The sequence below is a fragment of the Pempheris klunzingeri genome, chromosome 17, assembly GCF_042242105.1.
Source record: "Pempheris klunzingeri isolate RE-2024b chromosome 17, fPemKlu1.hap1, whole genome shotgun sequence".
NCBI classification, from domain to species: Eukaryota; Metazoa; Chordata; class Actinopteri; order Acropomatiformes; family Pempheridae; genus Pempheris; species Pempheris klunzingeri.
The window spans coordinates 1,889,861-1,908,748 of NC_092028.1; the positions used below are offsets into that span (position 1 = coordinate 1,889,861).

The 18,888-nt window shown below is 44.9% G+C and overlaps 1 protein-coding gene across 1 annotated transcript; it reads left to right on the top strand.

The window, feature by feature from the left end:
- Positions 1 to 862: 862 nt before the first annotated feature.
- On the top strand, positions 863 to 13,437 carry ubald2 (UBA-like domain containing 2). The gene is made up of 3 exons (XM_070848450.1): positions 863 to 1,058; positions 6,892 to 6,948; positions 13,069 to 13,437. Exons 1-3 carry the CDS (start codon positions 939 to 941, stop codon positions 13,426 to 13,428), a joined length of 537 nt encoding a protein of 178 aa, XP_070704551.1. The 5' UTR covers positions 863 to 938; the 3' UTR covers positions 13,429 to 13,437.
- Positions 13,438 to 18,888: the final 5,451 nt, after the last annotated feature.

The window sequence follows — 18,888 nt, forward strand, 5'->3', positions numbered from 1 at the left end:
GTCAGTCCTCAGCAGGCCGGTGCACACATTTACTACAGTTCTCTGCCTTTTGACTTGTACACTACATTCATCTGACAGATCTGACAGAAACCATTAGGCCGTTAGTCTAAACCAAACCAGACTTAATTATTTAGTGATCCAATGAAAAAGTTGTTTTTGAGGAACCTTTTATTACATTCTTCAATAATGCAAGCGTTAGATAACTACCCCAGCATTAGAGACAATATGAGCCTGACATGAGGAGAATTTAACCGTCTTATTGTTCCTTAAAAAACAAGTAGGCTGCACATCAGCTTTGAGGTCTAGACATAAATAATAATAATAATAATAATGATATCCCAACCAGTAGGATTTATTAAAACAATAGATGAATACATGAATATATAAATAATAAATATATAAACTGTGTTTACTGTGTGTGTGTGTGTGTGTGTGTGTGTGTGTGTGTGTTTAGTTCATGTACCTGACAAACGCAGCAGCCAATCAGCTCTATGAATTCACGTCATGTGTCCAATCAAACACATTACGTCGGTGTAACGGACATGATAGAAGCGCGTGTGTGATTCTACGGGGTAACCCCGGCGGGCGGAGAGGTTCGCACTCACTGTCACTCTGCTAGACTCCACTTGTCGGCGGCGTCCCTGTTATTTAAAACAAGCGCCGCCGACAATTTGAAACGCTTTCTCCGTGACAGCCAATCAGCGACCGTGTAGTACTATCTCGCTCCGGAGCCGACCAATCAGCGGCGCGCTCCTCTTTGTTGTTGGTGGTGACATGAAGATGTTGTTGTTGCTGCTGCAGGCTGCGGAGACTCGGCGGTGGGAGACGGGCAGGGTGGACCGAGTCTGAGGCTTCACAGGCGTTGGTTGGTCGATCCAAGGGAACTCTTCACCCCCTTTTTTTGGTTTTATTTTCGACTTCAACGTAGCTTCCCGGTCATGTCGGTGAATATGGACGAGCTGAGACACCAAGTCATGATCAACCAGTTTGTTTTGACGGCCGGTTGCGCCGCCGATCAGGCGAAGCAGCTCCTACAAGCGGCCCACTGGCAGTTTGAGGTGAGACAGACCTTTAATCAGCCTGTACTCAGTGTCCTCGTCTGGGTAGCCTGTTGTTTAATCCTCCAGATGAATGTGAACTGTCGACAGGTTTAAATTAAGTATTTAAGTTGAGTATTTTGCCTCCGGCCGCTTCCCACCATGCGCTCCCGTTGCTAGCATGAGCTGAGCTAAGCTAAGCTAAGCTAAGCTAGCAGCCCTGAGGACGTGGAGCTCCACTCAATGGCCGTTTTTTGTTTACATTCTCGACATGAATCCTCCGTGTCATTGCCGAGCTAGTTGTTGTTAGCCTCGCTGCTAGCGGGGCGACCCTGCTATGCTGGCTCGAGCTAGCTCGTTGTTCAGTGGTGGTGATTTATAGTTTAAAGGAAGAAGGAAAACAAATCTCTTCACGCTGGCGAGGACAGACACAGACACAGACACAGACACTGGTACAGACACAGACACAGACACAGACACTGGTACAGACACAGACACTGGTACAGACACAGACACAGATACAGACACAGACACAGACACAGACACTGGTACAGACACAGACACAGACACAGACACTGGTACAGACACAGACACTGGTACAGACACAGACACAGACACAGACACAGACACAGACACTGGTACAGACACTGATGCCATTTTGTCTGACAACATGCTGTCATCTCCACACACACACAGTTTAAACTACAGGCTCGACTTGTTTGGGTCTCTGTCAGTCTTGACGGTGATAGAATGAACTATTCCCTGCTACAAAACACATTTCCTGCTTGGACGAAGGGTTTTTTCCTTCCTACCATTAAATAATGGTGTTTTTACTGGGGACAAGGAGGTCAGACTCACTGGACTTTGAGTGACATTGATCCCACAGGTTATATATAGACTGATTAAGATGCATTATCCTTCCAGCTGTTCTCGTGTATACAAGCCTTCCTCCTATTAACAAGTTATTTAAAGCTGAAGATGATTAATCTGCTCTCTGCTTCCAGCTCCTCCACTGAGAGGATTTGATCTGTTTGTGTATGAGTGTAAATTGAATATAGAGTTTTGGACAGTTGGACACAAAGACAAGGCACCAGACACTTTAGAGAGCAACCAACTAATCAACACATCAAGAAAATAGCTGTCAGATTAATCAAAACAGGGAAATAATCATTTGTTCATTGTTCCCAACACTATGACATCTCAACATTTCTGTGGCTGCTGGTCTGTGACGTTAATCAGGCCTGTGAACAGCTGAACGACACCTGAAGGATCTCTGACTTCAGGCCTGAGCCTCCAGATGGTTCTCCTCAGACCTCACCTCCATCTGCTTTAGTGTCCAATCTGTCAGGGGCTGTGCTGCAGCCAGAGGCCAGGTGGTGCACTGGAGGAGGAGGAGGAGGAGGAGGAGGAGGAGGAAGAGGAGGAGGTGCTCGTTGGGATTGTGACTCTGGTGTTTTAGCCTACATCCACCCTCATTAAAAAAAAAAAGGTTACGTTACGTTCTAGGATACGTTCTTTGAAGCGCCTTTCCCTAAATAACCTCCATCCATACTGACACATGAAAACATATCACATGACCCTTCACGTGCACTGGGCATGCTCAGTGCTGTAAACAGGAAGCAGAGAGTTTACTCTGTTGGTGGTTGCTTAGTTGCAGCAACAGCAATGGTGAAAAGGGTTTTCTTTGCTTGGACCGATGCTGAGGTGATCCTGAAGGACACGTCGTGACCAATTAGACCCAATCAGGACGTGAACACGGGTGTTTATTGTTTTTAAAAGTCTCCTTCGCAATATCAGAGTTTTCAAAGTAAAATGAAGTCAGCATTATTCTCAAAATCTCCATTTTGGAGAGTTGACAAAGTAGTGTGGGTGTAAATGTAGAAAAAATACGATGTTTTAAAACGAAAACATTTTATTCTATAGTAGTCTAAGTTGCTCCGGAGCTGCAAAGGAGTCTGTGAGTCACAGAGCTACTTTATTTTGGTCCCCGCTGAAGTCTATCTGAAACCATTAGTGGATGAATTTATCTGTCAGTTGGTGACCGTTTGCCTGTCTGTGTGGTGGTTACTTGGAGCAGCTGAGAATATGTCTGGTAACTGACGCCAGTGTTTCCAGATGATTATTCTGTCACTTCAATAACTCTCCAACCCTCATGTTACCTGGACAGCACAACAACGAGACCGGTGGACTGGTGAAGCTTAGCGTGTGGTGACAGGACGTCCCTCTTCTCAGCCATCTCATTTTACAGACTTTTACCTCGGCTGAACTGAGGCTCTGAGGATGGACTGTGTCATGTGGCGTTTATATAATTTGACTGGAGTTCTTGTGAATAATTAAGAAAAGAGATAAGGAAGACTTTATTTATCCCACACTGGGGAAATTCACTTGTTACAGCAGCAGAGAGTCCAGAGACAGAAGAGAGTAACAGAAGTAGTGCAAAAACAGGGGATATAAAGAATTCATAATGGCAGAGCTGCTCCAGGCGCAGAAATAATCTCACTGAACTGGTGAAAACACGGAGGACGGAGCCAGCAAACAGTTTTTAGAGCTGAATCAGTCGGTTGATAAATTGATCATTTATTTTGCTCACTGGTTTATAATTTATAAGTGACAAACGTCGACTGGCTGCAGCTCCTCCAGTGTGACGGTTTAATATTTTCTGTGTCACATATCAAAACGAACTGAATATCTGGATTTGAATAACAAAACAAGCAGCTCTGAAAGAGTATCATGGGAACTCTGACAAAACAACTAATGTATTATTAGAGGAAATAATCCACAGATGAATCGATGATGACACTTTTGATTATTTCCAAAGTAGAAAGCCTCTTCACATGTTAAATCTCAAACTTAGTCTTACATTAATACATGTTTTACTATTAGCAAAGAAACAAAACCAGCCATGCTAACTACAAAGATGACTAGACACTAGATAACTACTACACTAATGTTACCAAGCTAAGCTACCGCAGACACAGTAAAGTGTTTAACTCCATCACGCTCTCATTGTGTTGGAGAGGAGGCTTGTTGTAAAATGTACATCAACACAATTGCATCAAAAATGAATAGTTAAATGAGAAGTCAGCTGTTTGGCCGGCAAGTTTGTTACTTGGCGTATTTGATATTTTAAAGCTTCGGCACCCTTGAATCAGTGAATCGGCGACACCGCCCAACACTGAGTTTTGTCACTTTTGGTGTTCCCTGCTTCATGACATCAACAGGAACCTCTGGTCATATTACATAAGAGGAAATAAAAGAGCCCTCTCTCCCCAGTAAAGCAGTGGCTGAAGGAGCCCTCAGCTCTGGGCGACTTCCTCTGTGTTTCTACATGTTTGCAGCAGCAGGAAATGTGAGGTGACAGTGTGACAGCGCTGAGTGACGCTCGCCTGAAAAACAAACGGGGAGCAGACAAAGAGCAGCGTGGACTCAGTGGCTCTGTGCACAATAGCAGTGAAGCACTTTCACGCTTTGATATGTGTGTCACGTTGTACGGCAGACATTCCTGCACCGCCGCCGCTGTTGTCAAACAACCAGACCGTGGGGGAGGAGGGGCTGTGGGGGAAACCACTGCATTCATTGAAGTGTTGGCAAGAAAGAGGCCTCCAGTGAAGGGGAAATGGAGGCCACGCTGAGCAGTGAAACAAGCTCACACCCCTCCTGTCCGTGACTCTGTGTCCTGTTAAAACCTCAGCTTCAGTCCTGTGCTGTTACACTTAGATTTGATTTACCAGATGGTTAGAGGAGCAGCAGCCACTGTTCTTAATTAGCAGGCCTAAACATCTCTACAACGACGTTCACGTTCCCCAGAGGATGAATCCTACTTTGACTTTCCCTTTAGCTCCAAATACCTGCAGAACCGAAGACTTTCCCACCAGTCTCAGCTGTACCTTGTGTTTACCGCTAATTAGTAAATGTTAGCATGGTAAACATTATATACTAGACTAGAAACAAGCAACCTTTAGAGGTGTAGCAATAGAAAACTGAGGGAAAGAAGCATGAGATGTTGAAAATGTTTCAACTTGTTTGCTCATTGTTTGTGTATTCTGTCAGGAATCTGCTTCAGAAACATGCAGACGTACAAACGGCCCAGTGGTCAAATTTCCGAAGCTAAACTGAGTCTGTTTCTCTCTCTGAACACACCTGAAGTCTTTTTGTTCTCAAGATGCCACGAGAAGCAAGTTCTCACTTGCATCCTACACCAGAGGCTGATTTCCATTTGTCCTTGAAGGAGAACTCAGTCTTTTTAAACTGACTTTTGGGCAACTGCACCTGATCAAAGTAGATATAACGGCTGTTTGTGGTTAAACCAAAAGGATCTTCCAGGTCTCTCTCTGTAGGGATCCTTTCCATGATGCTGTCACACACTTAGAATAACACTCTGAGCCTGTCAGTGGATCAAACAAGCTCTTTTAGTGGACCTACTGTGATCAGGTGCAGTTGTCTCAAAGGATCACGGTGCAGCCTCACTAACTTTTTGTACCTACGAGTCATTTAGACCAAAACACGTAAAAAAATAGGGCCCAAGTTTAAAAATACCAGAGTTTTCCTTTAAAGCCATTTAAAAAGTGGAAAAAAACACTAAAGGGAGAGCACCAAACCTGTGAAGGCTGAACAACAAACAGTGGAGCAGGCTGGCAGTTGGCTTCACACACTGATGAGTTTCTCCCTGGAGAGTGACATCAGCCCTCTTCAACATGAATCACGCTGCAGTCTCAGCCACAGGAATGTTTTCCCCCGACTTGTTTAGGCTGGCTCTGTTATCGGCCTGTTGTTTCTGTCTCTCAGAGGTCATGAAGGCTGTGTTTGTTCGCGCTGGCCTTGGCTGTGCTCACAACAAAGAGGAACAATACAAGAAGCCAGCTCATTTCCTTGTTTGTGCAGGGAGGCACCCATGAAACCTGCTGCTCACATTTTATACAGCTCTGTTTTCCACCTTTAATTTAGCAGACTATGGGAGAGGAGGGCAGGGATTTATATCTGAGAAGCTGAAACTTTCTTTGGCATTTTCGTTAAAAAAAAGTTCCCTAAAAATGAATTAAAATAGTCGTCAATGTTCTATTGATCATTTAATCTCAGCTCTCAGAAAGAAGTTTTGTCGACCGAGTGGTAATTAGTCTGTAATTATTTTATTAATAATAATAATAATAATAATAAGTAATAAATAATAAGAATTCATATTGAGACACTTGTTCCAGCCTCTCAAATGTGAATATTTGTGGTTTGTGGTAAATATCTATAAACCAGAGCAGTTTAAATACACCACTGTGGGTGTTTAGAAATAGTTTTTGGCCTTTTTTCCTTTTTCTGACATTTGAACCAGTCAACTAATCATCTCGGCTCTCAGTTTCAGTTTGATGGTAACGACACAGTGAGCGCTTGTTGGTACTTTTCAGACGGGGACTTTGGTGTGAAATGTGCAAATTCAGAGCAAGTTTCCGTTGAATTCGTCTCTTCCTGTGAAACCGCAGCAGTTGCTTCGGTTGCTCGTAGCTAATCTGAAGAAGCCTCTCTGTGGTCTGCAGACCCTGTTCTAGATCCCAGTGTGGAGATAATAGCTTTAACCCTGAGGTCACATGACCAGGCTGTGCTAACTGACCCTTGGGCTGACGGTGGAGGGGGGAGGGTCACTTCTTCCTCTCTGTGGTTGGAGCAGAAAGGAGACAAATGTTTGACTTCCTCTTGTTGCTGGCTTTTAATTGAAATGAATCAAGTACTTATAACACAACTTAACTCTCTCTGTCTGTCTCTCTGTCTCTGTCTGTCTCTCTGTCTCTCTGTCTCTGTCTGTCTTTCTGTCTCTCTCTCTCTGTCTGTCTGTCTCTCTGTCTCTCTCTCTCTGTCTGTCTCTCTGCAGACGGCCTTAAGCTCCTTTTTCCAGGAGGCCAACATCCCCAGTCACCACCACCAGATGGTAAGTGCATTTGGTTCCCCTAAAGAGAAAAAACACCAGACTAGAGGCTTGTGTGGCCAAGTGGGGGCTGATTCCCTGCTACTGGACAGTGGGCTGGGTGTGTGATGCACCCGCTGACCTGCTGCTGGACCGACTGGAGGGTTTCAAGCACACAGCTGGGCTCCACACACCAGCAGGACTCCCGGTGGTCCCAGCAGGTCCAGCTTTTCCTGCATGAGGAAAGACCGGGATCAGTGCTGCTTAAAGTCCTCATAATATCGGTGCCAGCTGCAAGTCAGACTTTCTATAGACGCTTCCATTCACCTGCTGCATACAGTGTCTCTTTGAGTGACTTAGATGGACTCTTGTGCAATGCATTATGGGTGAACACTTAAAAAAGTGGATTATTTACTAGTTTTAATCAATTAAATAGAAATATGAAGCGAACTGCAGACACACCAGAATACATTCACAACATCATTTTATCTGACGGATTTGAACCAAAACACCAAAGTCACAGTCTTGATCAAGGCAGCAGTAGATCAGCAGCTCCTGTGTTCTGTGAGGTAAAATTACTGTTTTTGTGAATGGAGTCTGGTGTGTTTGAGGACAGCGATATATAACGGCTGTTTGATTAAACAATAAACCATCTTAGTTTTTAACTTATATCCTCAAATTAAGTCTTAATGTTATACAACAGACAGGCTAAATTAGACTAGTCTAACCTGATGATTTAAGGCCAAGACTAGTCTTAAACTAAGACAGTGCTACTGGCTCCCGATGCCTCCAAGCAGGTCCACTTTAAGTTGCACAGGTTGTAACACAGGTTGTCCTCAGCTGCTGACGTTTTAGACTGCGTTTAAAGGCTCTGATTCTGTTGAATGCTCTGGATTCCCAGGCCCTCTGAACTACCCACACTGCACTGGTTTCATTTTTACACAACCTAAGTGAGCACATTATTGTATTTAAAAGGTGAGGGCAGCTTTGGACATCTGTACGTATTGTGTTGGCTAATGTTTGCACTGTCGCCGCCTCTTGTGTAAAATTTCACATTGAGCTTATAAAACCAAAGGTGTGTGTGATTTATGGGTCATTTAGCTTGTCTCGTCTGTACTTCATTTGGACTGGAACCACATCACAGCGGGTGTGTCCGCCTCCGATAACACTTGCATTAAAAGTCCTTCTGCTGTAAGGAAGGGTGTGTGTGTGTGTGTGTGCAGCTGTAATAGCTGTTTAATCCATAATTGCATTGTAACGTGGTACTTAGCAGCTTATGGAGACGCTTCACTTGACAAGACTCTGTTTGAATGAATGAAATAATTATTCTGTGGCCGTGCAGACTTGCGTCACCGTGTACAGAGATGTCTGTGTCCTTGGTCCCACTGCTGCTTATGCAACAGTGTTTCTTAACTGTCCTGAGTGCATGTCTGAGGCTTCTCCCACCAACCAACCACGCTGCATCCTGGGATTTGTCCCACCCCGATCACGCAGGAGCAGCGTGCCAGCATCTGCAGCTGTGTTTTGTTTTCAGTCTGAAGCTTTTTCTCCCCTCTCTTCCTCCTCCTCCTCCTCCTCCCCCACACTGCTCTCGTTTTGGTGTACGTGCCTGCCGGTCGCTCTGGGAGGAGCGTGTCGTAGCTTGTGAGGGTGAGGAAGTGTGTAAGAGGTGGAGGCCTGGGTTTGTTATTATTTTGGGTGCAGTGTGGTGACATCATCTTGCCTGAGGCTGTGGTGTGTGTGTGTGTGTGTGTGGAAGAGTACAGGGCCGCTGAGGTCTGAGAGAGAGTGAAGCAACCAGACCGCTCCCACCTCCACCATCCACGTCCTCCTCTGCTCAGGCTGGGGGGCCACCATGGCGCCGTGTTGGGACCGCTTCTGTGTGGAGGAGAAAGAAGTCAGTGTTGCAGCAATAATGAGCCTTCGGTCAAGTATTGACTCCAGCTTTTATTGTGAAAAGTCAGCCGTAAACTGAAGCAGGCCTGTGGCGTAAAGACGACAGCAGCTTCATTCCACCACTGTGAAGGGCTTCCAGTGGTACGATAGTGATGCTATTGGTAGTCTGTCACGAAGACGCTCACATCGACGTCTCCAAATATTCATAACAGTAACTTTGGCGTAGCTGATTTTAGGAAGGCCAACATGATGAGGCCTCGTCTCAATGCTGTGATAAACAGCTGAGTATCTAACTCATCTATCTACCGTACTGAGACGTGTTTCCAAGTGAAACAGGACAGACGGACAGGACAGAACGTCAGGAGGAATTTGAATTGAACACTGACAAGTAGGGGTGGGACCAAAATGATTCACTGAAGTTTCTGCTTCTTTTGTTGTTTTCTATGAGTGATGTGACATCATATCCTCTTCTAGAGAGACAAAGCCAACACAAAGTGTGGAAGTAGATACGACGGCTCAGTGGTAACACACACACAGACATTGTGTCCACGGTGTTTTGGGGGAAACAGAACAAGGTTTGAGGTGGCGAACACCCAAAACACACCATGCTGTCGCTAATGTTAGCTAGCTAACACGTGAATCTCATGCTGATCTGAGTTTCCCAGTTGAAATCTCCCATTTGTCCCATTGTTCTGCTTTCCAAGGTGTCTGGAACGCAGCTTCAGCTCTGTGAAGCTGAATGTTGGTTAATGGGTGGATGTCAGGGTATTATTGGTTGAAACTGATTTGATGAAGAAAAAATGATTGGATTTTAGTAGAAGAATACAAAGAAATAGTTTTTCCTGCATATGTTGTCAATAGATGCACAATATGACCAGAGATGTGATCTAAAAGGGTTTAGACTACATTTTCCATTTGATCCTGACTTTAATAAGCAGGCAGGATGTGCTATTTACTGCTCACCTGCTAATGCTAATGCTAGTGTTAGCAACATGCCAACACGCTACGTACAGCCATTACACTGCGCTGTCAACATGTACTTCATGCAGGGCTCTGTCTACCTCCTGTTTAAGGCCAGCCTGCGATGTTTGCAGCCACAGAGCAAATGTTGGAGAACTAAAAACAAAGAGAAACCAGCGTCACTTAGAGAACCGTTTGCAGCGTGTGGTGAGCTCAAGGTTTGACGACACTGAAGGTCATGAGTCTGATAGAGAACCAGTTCTGTGGCGTGTTGTCTGTTAACGCAGCAGGGCCGTGTGTACAGCAGGAATACTGTGTGTGTGAGTGTGTGAGTGTGTGTGTGCAGGGCCGTGTGTACAGCAGGAATACTGTGTGTGTGTGTGTGTGTGTGTGTGTGTGTGTGTGCAGGGCCGTGTGTACAGCAGGAATACTGTGTGTGTGTGTGTGTGTGTGTGTGTGTGTGTGTGTGTGTGTGTGTGTGTGTGTGTGTGTGTGTGTGTGTGTGTGTGTGTGTGTGTGTGTGTGAGAGAGAGTGTGTGCAGGGCCGCGTGTACAGCAGGAATACTGTGTGTGTGAGTGTGTGTGTGTGAGTGAGACCGTCATGAGGTGTTTTACTGTTTATAACGTACACAGTTCCAGCCTGAACACCAGCGCTGCCCGAGGAGCCGAACAGCAACAGATGAAGTGCTGAGAGTCACATGTTGGTGTTGATGCACCAGACAGCATGTGGCTCCGGTGATGATGATGATGATGATGATGATGATGATGATGATGATGATGATGATGATGACGACGTCTTCTCTTGTTCACGCCGTCTCTTAAACTTCCTCCTAACAAAAACATTTAGAAGGAAACGCTCAGCAGCTGTTGTGTTTTTGAATGTTTTAGAGTTTAAAACAGACTAAAACTAAAACATTGTGTGAGTTTGTGCTCTCAGCAGTTTCATTGGACATGAAGGTTCATTTACACCAAAACACACACACACACAGATTGAAGCTAATCTGTTGGGTCAGAAAGTGCAGATTTGTTCATTTCTGCTGTGATATTTACACTCAGTTTGTTAGATCCACCCAGTAAAACCCCACTTTCATGGTCTCAGAATGTCCAGTTTGTGTACAAGACATATTTCTAGTTTATTTTTCTGGCTGTTATCTAATAATCCCCTTTCCCCACTTTCAGACGCCATCAAACATCATTCAAATCAAGCCCTTTGAGAAAGAGAACAAACTTTTTCATAAAACCTGTGAAGAATCAGACTTTTCTATCCTTTGAAAGGAAAGAGTTTGATGTCTGCCACAGAAATAAAAAATGTACTGAGAATTTAAGCATAGAGGTTTGTGAAATAAACACTAAATATTGGTCCACAAATCTGTTTCTCTGAAGATAAACGAGCAGCAAAGATGAACGTTATTGATCCCACACAGCAGAAGAGGCAGTATAAACAAACACTACACTGAGTGTGTGTGTGTGTGTGTGTGTCATAATCCAAACACAGCATGTTTTGGTCTGACCAGTCTGTGTGAGTGTGTGAGTGTTTGTTCTAAATATACCGGTCCTCCTGCTGCACAGCTGAGAGAAGCCCTCCTCTATTTCTGGAGGCTAACTGATCTGTGTGTGTGTGTGTGTGTGTTTTCAGATTACACTGTAATTAATGTTCTCACTGAGGACTTTTGGTATTTAGCGGCTCTCGGCTCACATGTCTGCATAAAAACACACCTGCTGCAGAAAAGAGACCCGTTCAAACACAGTTTCGTCCCTTTTTCTTCTTTTCCACGAACAGTGACCTGTTCTTCCTCCCAGGTGTCGCACATGAGGGTTGATATGATTTGTAGAAAAGAAAATGCATAAAAAAACAAGTTTAATTTGCCGTCACCCAGCGGTCAAAGAGCCACTACGAGCTCCATCAGCAGCCCATGAACACCCCCCCCCCCCCAGTGGTTTATCAGGAGTGTATGTCTGCTCTCCAGATTCCAATAAGTTTGTACATTATTCATCAGATTTTAAAGGCTTATTACAACACGTTGAGACGTCACATACTTAAAAATCAGTGTGTCAAGGCTCTGGGCTGGATGTCCGCACCTCACTGGGGGGCGTTTTAAAATCTTAAATCTCCGTCAAACCGCTCAGTGTGTCGTGTTAAATAAAGACCTTCAGCTAAATTAAATATAGCCCAAAGTTTCTTGATTTAAAAGAGGAAACATCTGGTCCAGAGATAAGTAGTTTCTCAGCAGACATGTTTGTGCAGACTGACACTCTGCATGTGTTGGAATAAGATGGTCGGTCCTTAATGGGATTTCTCAACCAGAATTCCTGGCAGGGCGAAGAAGTAACAGCCTCCAGAGCCTGATGTGGGGAAAGAGACTGTGGAGAAATCACTCAGTGAACTGAGCACAGAGTTCGGGGGCTCGTCCTCCTGACCTCAGTGTGTCTCAGGTCCTGCAGCAGTCTGAGGGATTGTTGTGTTTGTACAAAGCTGGTTGGTCGTCCTGGGATCAGCTCCTGGTCTGCAGGTGAACTCTCAGCCCTCGTGTGTGATTTGTAAATCATTTTTATGAGACAGGCAAAGTTAAAAATGGCCTCCATCACCTTGTTGCTTTGACCTGCAACATTCTGACAAACTTTACTGAACGGTTTACTGAACGGGTTAGCAATCAATCGATGGTTAACCACGAGGACATGATGCCACATTTCTCCACAATAACAACATTTTTACTTATTTGAGAAGTGCTTCTTTAAGAGCAACTCTACTACTTTTAACCCTGGTCCTCTGTGTCCTCATCCTGGTGTCTGAGTGACTGGTAGGTAGTAAAAGTGTTGGAACTGGTCCAGTAGATCACCTCAGCCAGCAGACACCAAACGGGCTGCAATGGCTGCAACGTGATCCTTTGGGACAACTGCACCTGATCACAGTAGGTCCACTAAAAGAGCTTGTTTGATCCACTGACAGGCTCAGAGTGTTATTCTAAGTGTGTGACAGCATCATGGAATCTTCAAACACACCAGACTCCATTCAGAAAAACAGTCATTTTACCTCACTTAACACAGGAGTTGCTGATCTACTGCTGCCTCGTTTGGTTTGTTTGTGTCACATAAACAAACTAAGCGATTGAGGCAGTGAGGTAGAATCACCCTTTTTCTGACTGGAGTCTGGTGTGTTTGAAGAGAGCAAACATAACTTCTGTCAAACAGACCATCATCCAGCAGAGTCGGTAACATGGAGATCATGTTTAGAGACCGAGTATAAAACTACTTCCTGTTAACTTCCTCCCTCTTGTTTCGCTCCCACAGATGTGTACTCCCAGGAACACTCCCGCCACACCGCCCAACTTCCCGGACGCCATCACCATGTTCTCCAAGCTGCGGGCGTCCGAGTGCGGCTCCAGCACCGGCAGCGGCCCCTCCCAGGTGTCCATGGCCTGCTCCCCCCCGACCCCCTCCTCCACGTCGGGTTTCGGCTCCTTCTGGGCCTCCTCGCCGCCCAGCCACCAGCCGGCCTGGCTGCCCCCGTCATCACCCACCGGCCACCACATGCACCACCACTACCACCACCACCACCACATGCAACAGACTCCCATGTGGCCCCCCGTCTCTCAGCCCAGCAGCTCCCAGCAGCCCCCCGTCGTATCGGCGCTCCACGGCCAGAGATGAGAGCAGGCGGCGGGCTGCGAGGGTGGGGAGGGGGCTGGTTCGAGTGTAGCCAAATGAATCTGATGCGGGGGTGACGGGGTGGGATTGGGGGGGGAGGAGGAGGAGGAGGGGTGGGTTTGATGTGTGGAAGGAGAGGAAAAAGACAAAGATACTGCTGCTTTCCTCTCTGGTTTTTCTAAAGCGGAGACGAGCGGTTTGGCTCTGCAGGAGACGCTCTTCCTCGCTGTCTTCGTCACATGGAGCCGCCGGAGAACCTGGAGGCTCGCTGACAAACTTTTTCTTTCATCTTCAATGCAAACAAGCCCAGGACCCCACGGAGCACTGACTGAGGATAGGAGCCATGTGACCTGTACAAGAACTTTGTCAGCCTTTTTCTCTTTTTTAGAAACTCTTCTTTCCTCGAGGTTCTGAAATAATGTGGCAGGAAGTCGACGAGAGCCAGCAGCTGAACTATGAAGCAGCAGAGTGGATGAAGAGAGTGTGTGTTCAGAAACACTCACCTGAACACTTGGTGATCCTCAAAGACTGGAGCACCAACCTGGACGAGAAAATATTCTGTCTGCTGCTCGCTAAGAAAGATTTCTATCTATCCGACATCACTTCCTGTCCGGCCTCTAGCTGCTGTAGCTCGACACGGTTATTCCAGGTGTAACACCCACAGACTCGCCTCTTCTGCCGCCATGCCCCGCGGGCTCATGGGAAACGGTGTTCGTTAGAGGGCGCCTCAAACACGTTCCGTCCTCATCCGAACACTTGGAGGGAACCACACTACATCCTGTTGAGTAAGGTTATCTTCCACAGCTGGATCAGCAGATTCTTTCAGTATATTTACTGAAGCTGTTAACCACGACATTAGTCGCCAACTATTTTCACAATTGATTCATCGGTTAAAAGACAAAAACTGATTCCAGCTGCACAGATGTGAATAATTCCTCCCTTCGATGGTGAACTGAAGATCTTTGACAGTAAAAGTAAATGAAGTTGATGAATGGCATTAGTTGTTAGTTAATATTCACACTGCAGTGAGCTGTGTGTGGATGTGTGTCGGCTCAGACTGGAGAAGCCTGGACAGGAAACGGTCACAGCCGGGGTGAGAAAGCTTTGTGGTGCTGCAGCAGACAGAATGTTTGTTCCTCCAGATGCAAAAGGAAGCAGAAGAGCTGGGGGGGGGGGTGGGGGGGTTGGTAAAGTTTGCAATAATTAGGTTATCTAAAGATGAACTGAGGACGGACAGCCGCCACGTAGGTTTGTTTTTTTGTTTTGTTAGGAATCATTTCCCCCCCGACTGTCAGAGACTTTTCACTCTGCTTTGATAACCAGGCGGTTTTTGTAAATAAAACCTCGGCCAAAAGATCTGTTACGCTGAAGATGATGATGATGATGATGATGATGACACACAGATGAACTCACAGAAAAATGCAGCCGTTGCCTCCACCATGTCTGTGTGTGTGTGTGTGTGTGTGTGTGTGTGGGGGGGGGGGGGGTTAGAGGCCAACTCAGTGACTTTTCCACACAACCTTTGCGACGCTCAACCAGTCCTACCTCTGTCTGTGTCTGTGTGAATGGGGGGGGCCCTGCACGCTCTGAATGTATCTGTATCTGTACTGCACGCAGACGGGATCAGACGTTCACAGCCGGAGCTCCACAGGACGGCCGACGTGCTCATCGAGGCCTGAAACCACAAAGACAAAGCTCGACAACGTGTCACTGAAAGAATCACAGCTAGTTCAGTCTCCTGTTGGAACAGCCAAACAAACCGTCGCCTCACCAGGCCGACAAGGACGTTGTTGTTGTTGTTGTTGTTGTTGTTGTCGTCGACATCAGGGAGCGACGGGGTGCAGAAAGACAGAAAACAAATATATATTTGAGTTGTTTGCAGCTCCACACAGACAATCAGCCGCTCCCTCTGCTCCTGTTGTCTGTGTTCTGGGTTCTCCTCCCTCCTGCCGCTCGTACGGCAGCTTTCTTTTCTCTCCGGGACGTCAGGCTTTTTACTTTTGTACCTTCGTTAACCTGCTAAATGAATCCTGGTCACATCCAGACACCTGACTGGATCCTGCTCTGACCTCCGATCCAGGAGGGAACATAAAGGGAAGATCCGCCCCAAAGATCCTTTGACTTTACATGGTCACGTGACCTCAGTTTACCTGCTTTAAAGGACCATACCTGTGTTTTTGCTGCCTCCATAATCATTTTTTTAGTCAACGTTTCTGACTGTGACATTTTTTTCAAATTCTTTTCGGCTCGTTGCAGCCAGTCGTGGTTTTTCTTTAGTTTGTGCACAGTATGATGATCAGTTTTCACCATCTCAGTGAATGTTAACGCTACAGTACCACTGAAAAGTCTCGACTGCCTTACCTTCATTTTCTAGTAATCTGTCAGTTCATCACAAAACTGCATCATAATGTCATCAAATAACATCTAAAACCTCAGAAATATTGTTTACTATCATAGAAGAAAAGTGAAATTTTAAACGCTCATCAGATGTTATCTCTGATTACCTCCAGTGGTGCAGAGTAACTGAGTACATTTACTCAAGTTCTGCACATAAGTACAACATCCAGGTACTTCTAAGCTAATAATGCACCAATTATGCAAAAACTATGATCTGCGTATGAAATATGATTCAACAATATTTAAAGTTTACATCAACATGCTGCGTTCATGTACATCAGTAACAGAAAACCAATGAAATAATAATGTAACACTCTGAAAGGAACAACAGTATATTAGGGTCATTGTAGGGAATAAATAAAGTACAAATAAATAAGGGACGGGGGGGGTTAATAATCTGAGAGAACATTTGTAGGTTTATGATTTAAAAAATGACAGTTAAACAGAAAACAAATGAATGATTAAAAACACCACGTTCTCTGATGCAGTTCATTGTTTTCTTCCCATAAATTTGTTACTTTAATCTCTTTCCTCAAATGTTCCCCTGTAATCTCAAAATATTTGAGTTTTGTTTACAATTTTAATCCTGGAAACTCAGTGTTTCCTCTCAATATGACCGTCACTTCACCGGCTCCATATTTATTTATCATTATTATTTCTTTCTTTTTGACCTATAATCTGTTCTGCACAGTGTGAGTGTTAATAGGACTGTTTGTATTTACTGTGATGGAACACATGGCTCCAGCAGCTGTCAATGGGAGTCAATGGAGACCCTGAAGGTAGAAATAAGACATTAAAACATCGTTTGGCTGTGATCAAACGTGAGGTAAACAGGTCTAAACGTGCTAAATAGCAGCGGAATGGTCCTTTAACTGAGGCAGGTAGAGAGGTGCTGTGACCTGAGGGCAGATTTTTCCTTTAAATCACACAGTGCAGCGTGTGTGTGTGTGTGTGTGTGTGTGTGTGTGTGTGTTAAAGCAGAGGGGGGGCCTCGTTACGAGCTTCCTGCAGCGTGGAGGTCCGACCGTCTCCACCTTCCTCCTGGAATTAGTAACCAGCCGATGCGTCCGACGCTCCCTGGAGATTTTACAGACTGGCTGACGTTTTCTTTTCTTTCTTTAAGGACAGTTTTCCTCCCATTCTACGTTTATTCTGCTCTTACCAAGTGGATGGCGGTATTTTTTTTTCTCTGTTCTGATCCATGGCTCTTTTTATAGAGGTTTCTCTCAAGTACTTTGTGTTCATTTCCTCTGTTGAAATTTGTATTTATATGTTTAATAAAACAAGGTATGATCTGCTACAGCCTGTGCCATCATCTCTGCCGGCGTGTCGTCACACTGATGGAGGCGTGAGGACCTCTTGTGAACTTACTCATGTTTGCTCTGGAGATTTGAGGAAGGATGTGGTCGGAGCAGAGTGTCAAACCGAGCTGGTGTTTCTCAGCAGTTGATGTGTGATTGACTGGCGTGCCCTCGAATGCACCGCAGCTGCTTTAAGGAGAAACAGGAGTGGTACGGTCAATGACACGACGTGGATCAATGAGCTGCTCCTAAAACAGTTAGAAAACAGAGCACGTCTGTCACAGTGTGCCAGTATTCAGATCTGAGGTAAAAGTACCTCTACAGGGGTGTAAAAGTACTTCATTACAAGTAAAAGTCCTGCATTCAGAAGGTAGAAGTACAGAAACATTAAAAACCTTTATTTATACTGCTGATACCAATACTATGGATACTGTTACTACTACTACTACTACTACTACTAATACTACTACTACTACTACTACGGATACTGTTACTAATACTACTACTACTGATACTACTAATACTGTTACTACTACTAATACTACTACTGATACTGTTACTACTGATACTAATACTACTGATACTAATACTACTGATACTAATACTACTGCTGATACGGTTACTACTGATACTAATACTACTGCTGATACTAATACTACTGATGCTAATACTACTGATACTTTCACAACATGGAATCTTGTGTACTTTGGTAGGATTCTGAATGCAGTACCTTGTGTACTTCTAATAGTATCTTCACACTGGTTTGTTTGCTCCTTTTACTTCAGTAATGGACCTTTAAGTGTACTGTCAGTCTTAAATGCATTATTTTAATCTTTAACATGTTTTTATGAACTCTTCATAAGTTCTATACGTGCTCATCTGTCTTTGTAAAGTAACTAAGCCTGTCAGGTACACGTAGAGCAGAGTCCTCACGTCGACTCCTGACACACTTCAAAAGTGACACCAAACCCAATTCTTCAATGACAGTAAACACTACTGAGGGAGTTGTAGTTTCACAGTCAGGTCACTCTTCCTCCTTCTTTCATCTTTACTCATCAGCACTGTGTCCTTCCCGCTCTCAGTCTCATGTTTCTGTGAACAGGATGCTCACTTCCTGCTGCTGCTGCTGCTGCTGCTGCTGCTGCTGCTGCTGCTGCGCTTTCCCTCGTGACACCGACAGGTCCTTGGCCTCCGGTCACATAGTGCTGACAGCTGATGGGAACACAGTGACTCTGCCTGCCTGTGTATATTTATATATACATGCTGTTTGGTGGTGTTTTTCCTCCGCAGCACGTTTCTCCACAATGTTACGACAGGAATGAGCATTATTCAGAACTATATTTGAATTCTAGGTTGTTTTTAAGGATAACTGGTATTTTTAAACCAGGGCTGCATTTTCACATAGTTTGGTGTCTAAAAGGTGCAAAAGGTTTTGGAATTTGATTTAAATACAACTTGAAGTCAGACTTCTGCATAAAGTTTCCTTCTGAGTGGCCAATGTAAGACTGACTTAAACTGTTGCGCAATGCATTATGGGTGAAATGAGACCCTTCACAGTTCAAGGCTCAGGTTTGATTATACTGGAATCACCCTTTGATTAATGTAGAAGACCCAGAAGATTATTCAGAAATAGCATGATGATATTTTGGTGCCATTCAGTATTTTTCCTATAGTTGTTGTCTGTGTGCTCAGTGCTGCACAGTTCAGTTTGACTCAGTCCCACACACACACACACTGGAGCTGGTGAAAAGAGTTCCCAACAAAC

Excerpts from the sequence above, each read along its gene's own strand:
- ubald2 (XM_070848450.1), top strand. The coding sequence starts at position 939 with ATGTCGGTGAATATGGACGAGCTGAGACACCAAGTCATGATCAACCAG. Across the intron at positions 1,059-6,891 it reads CGGCCCACTGGCAGTTTGAG|ACGGCCTTAAGCTCCTTTTT; the intron begins GTGAGACAGACC and ends GTCTCTCTGCAG. Across the intron at positions 6,949-13,068 it reads CCAGTCACCACCACCAGATG|ATGTGTACTCCCAGGAACAC; the intron begins GTAAGTGCATTT and ends TCGCTCCCACAG.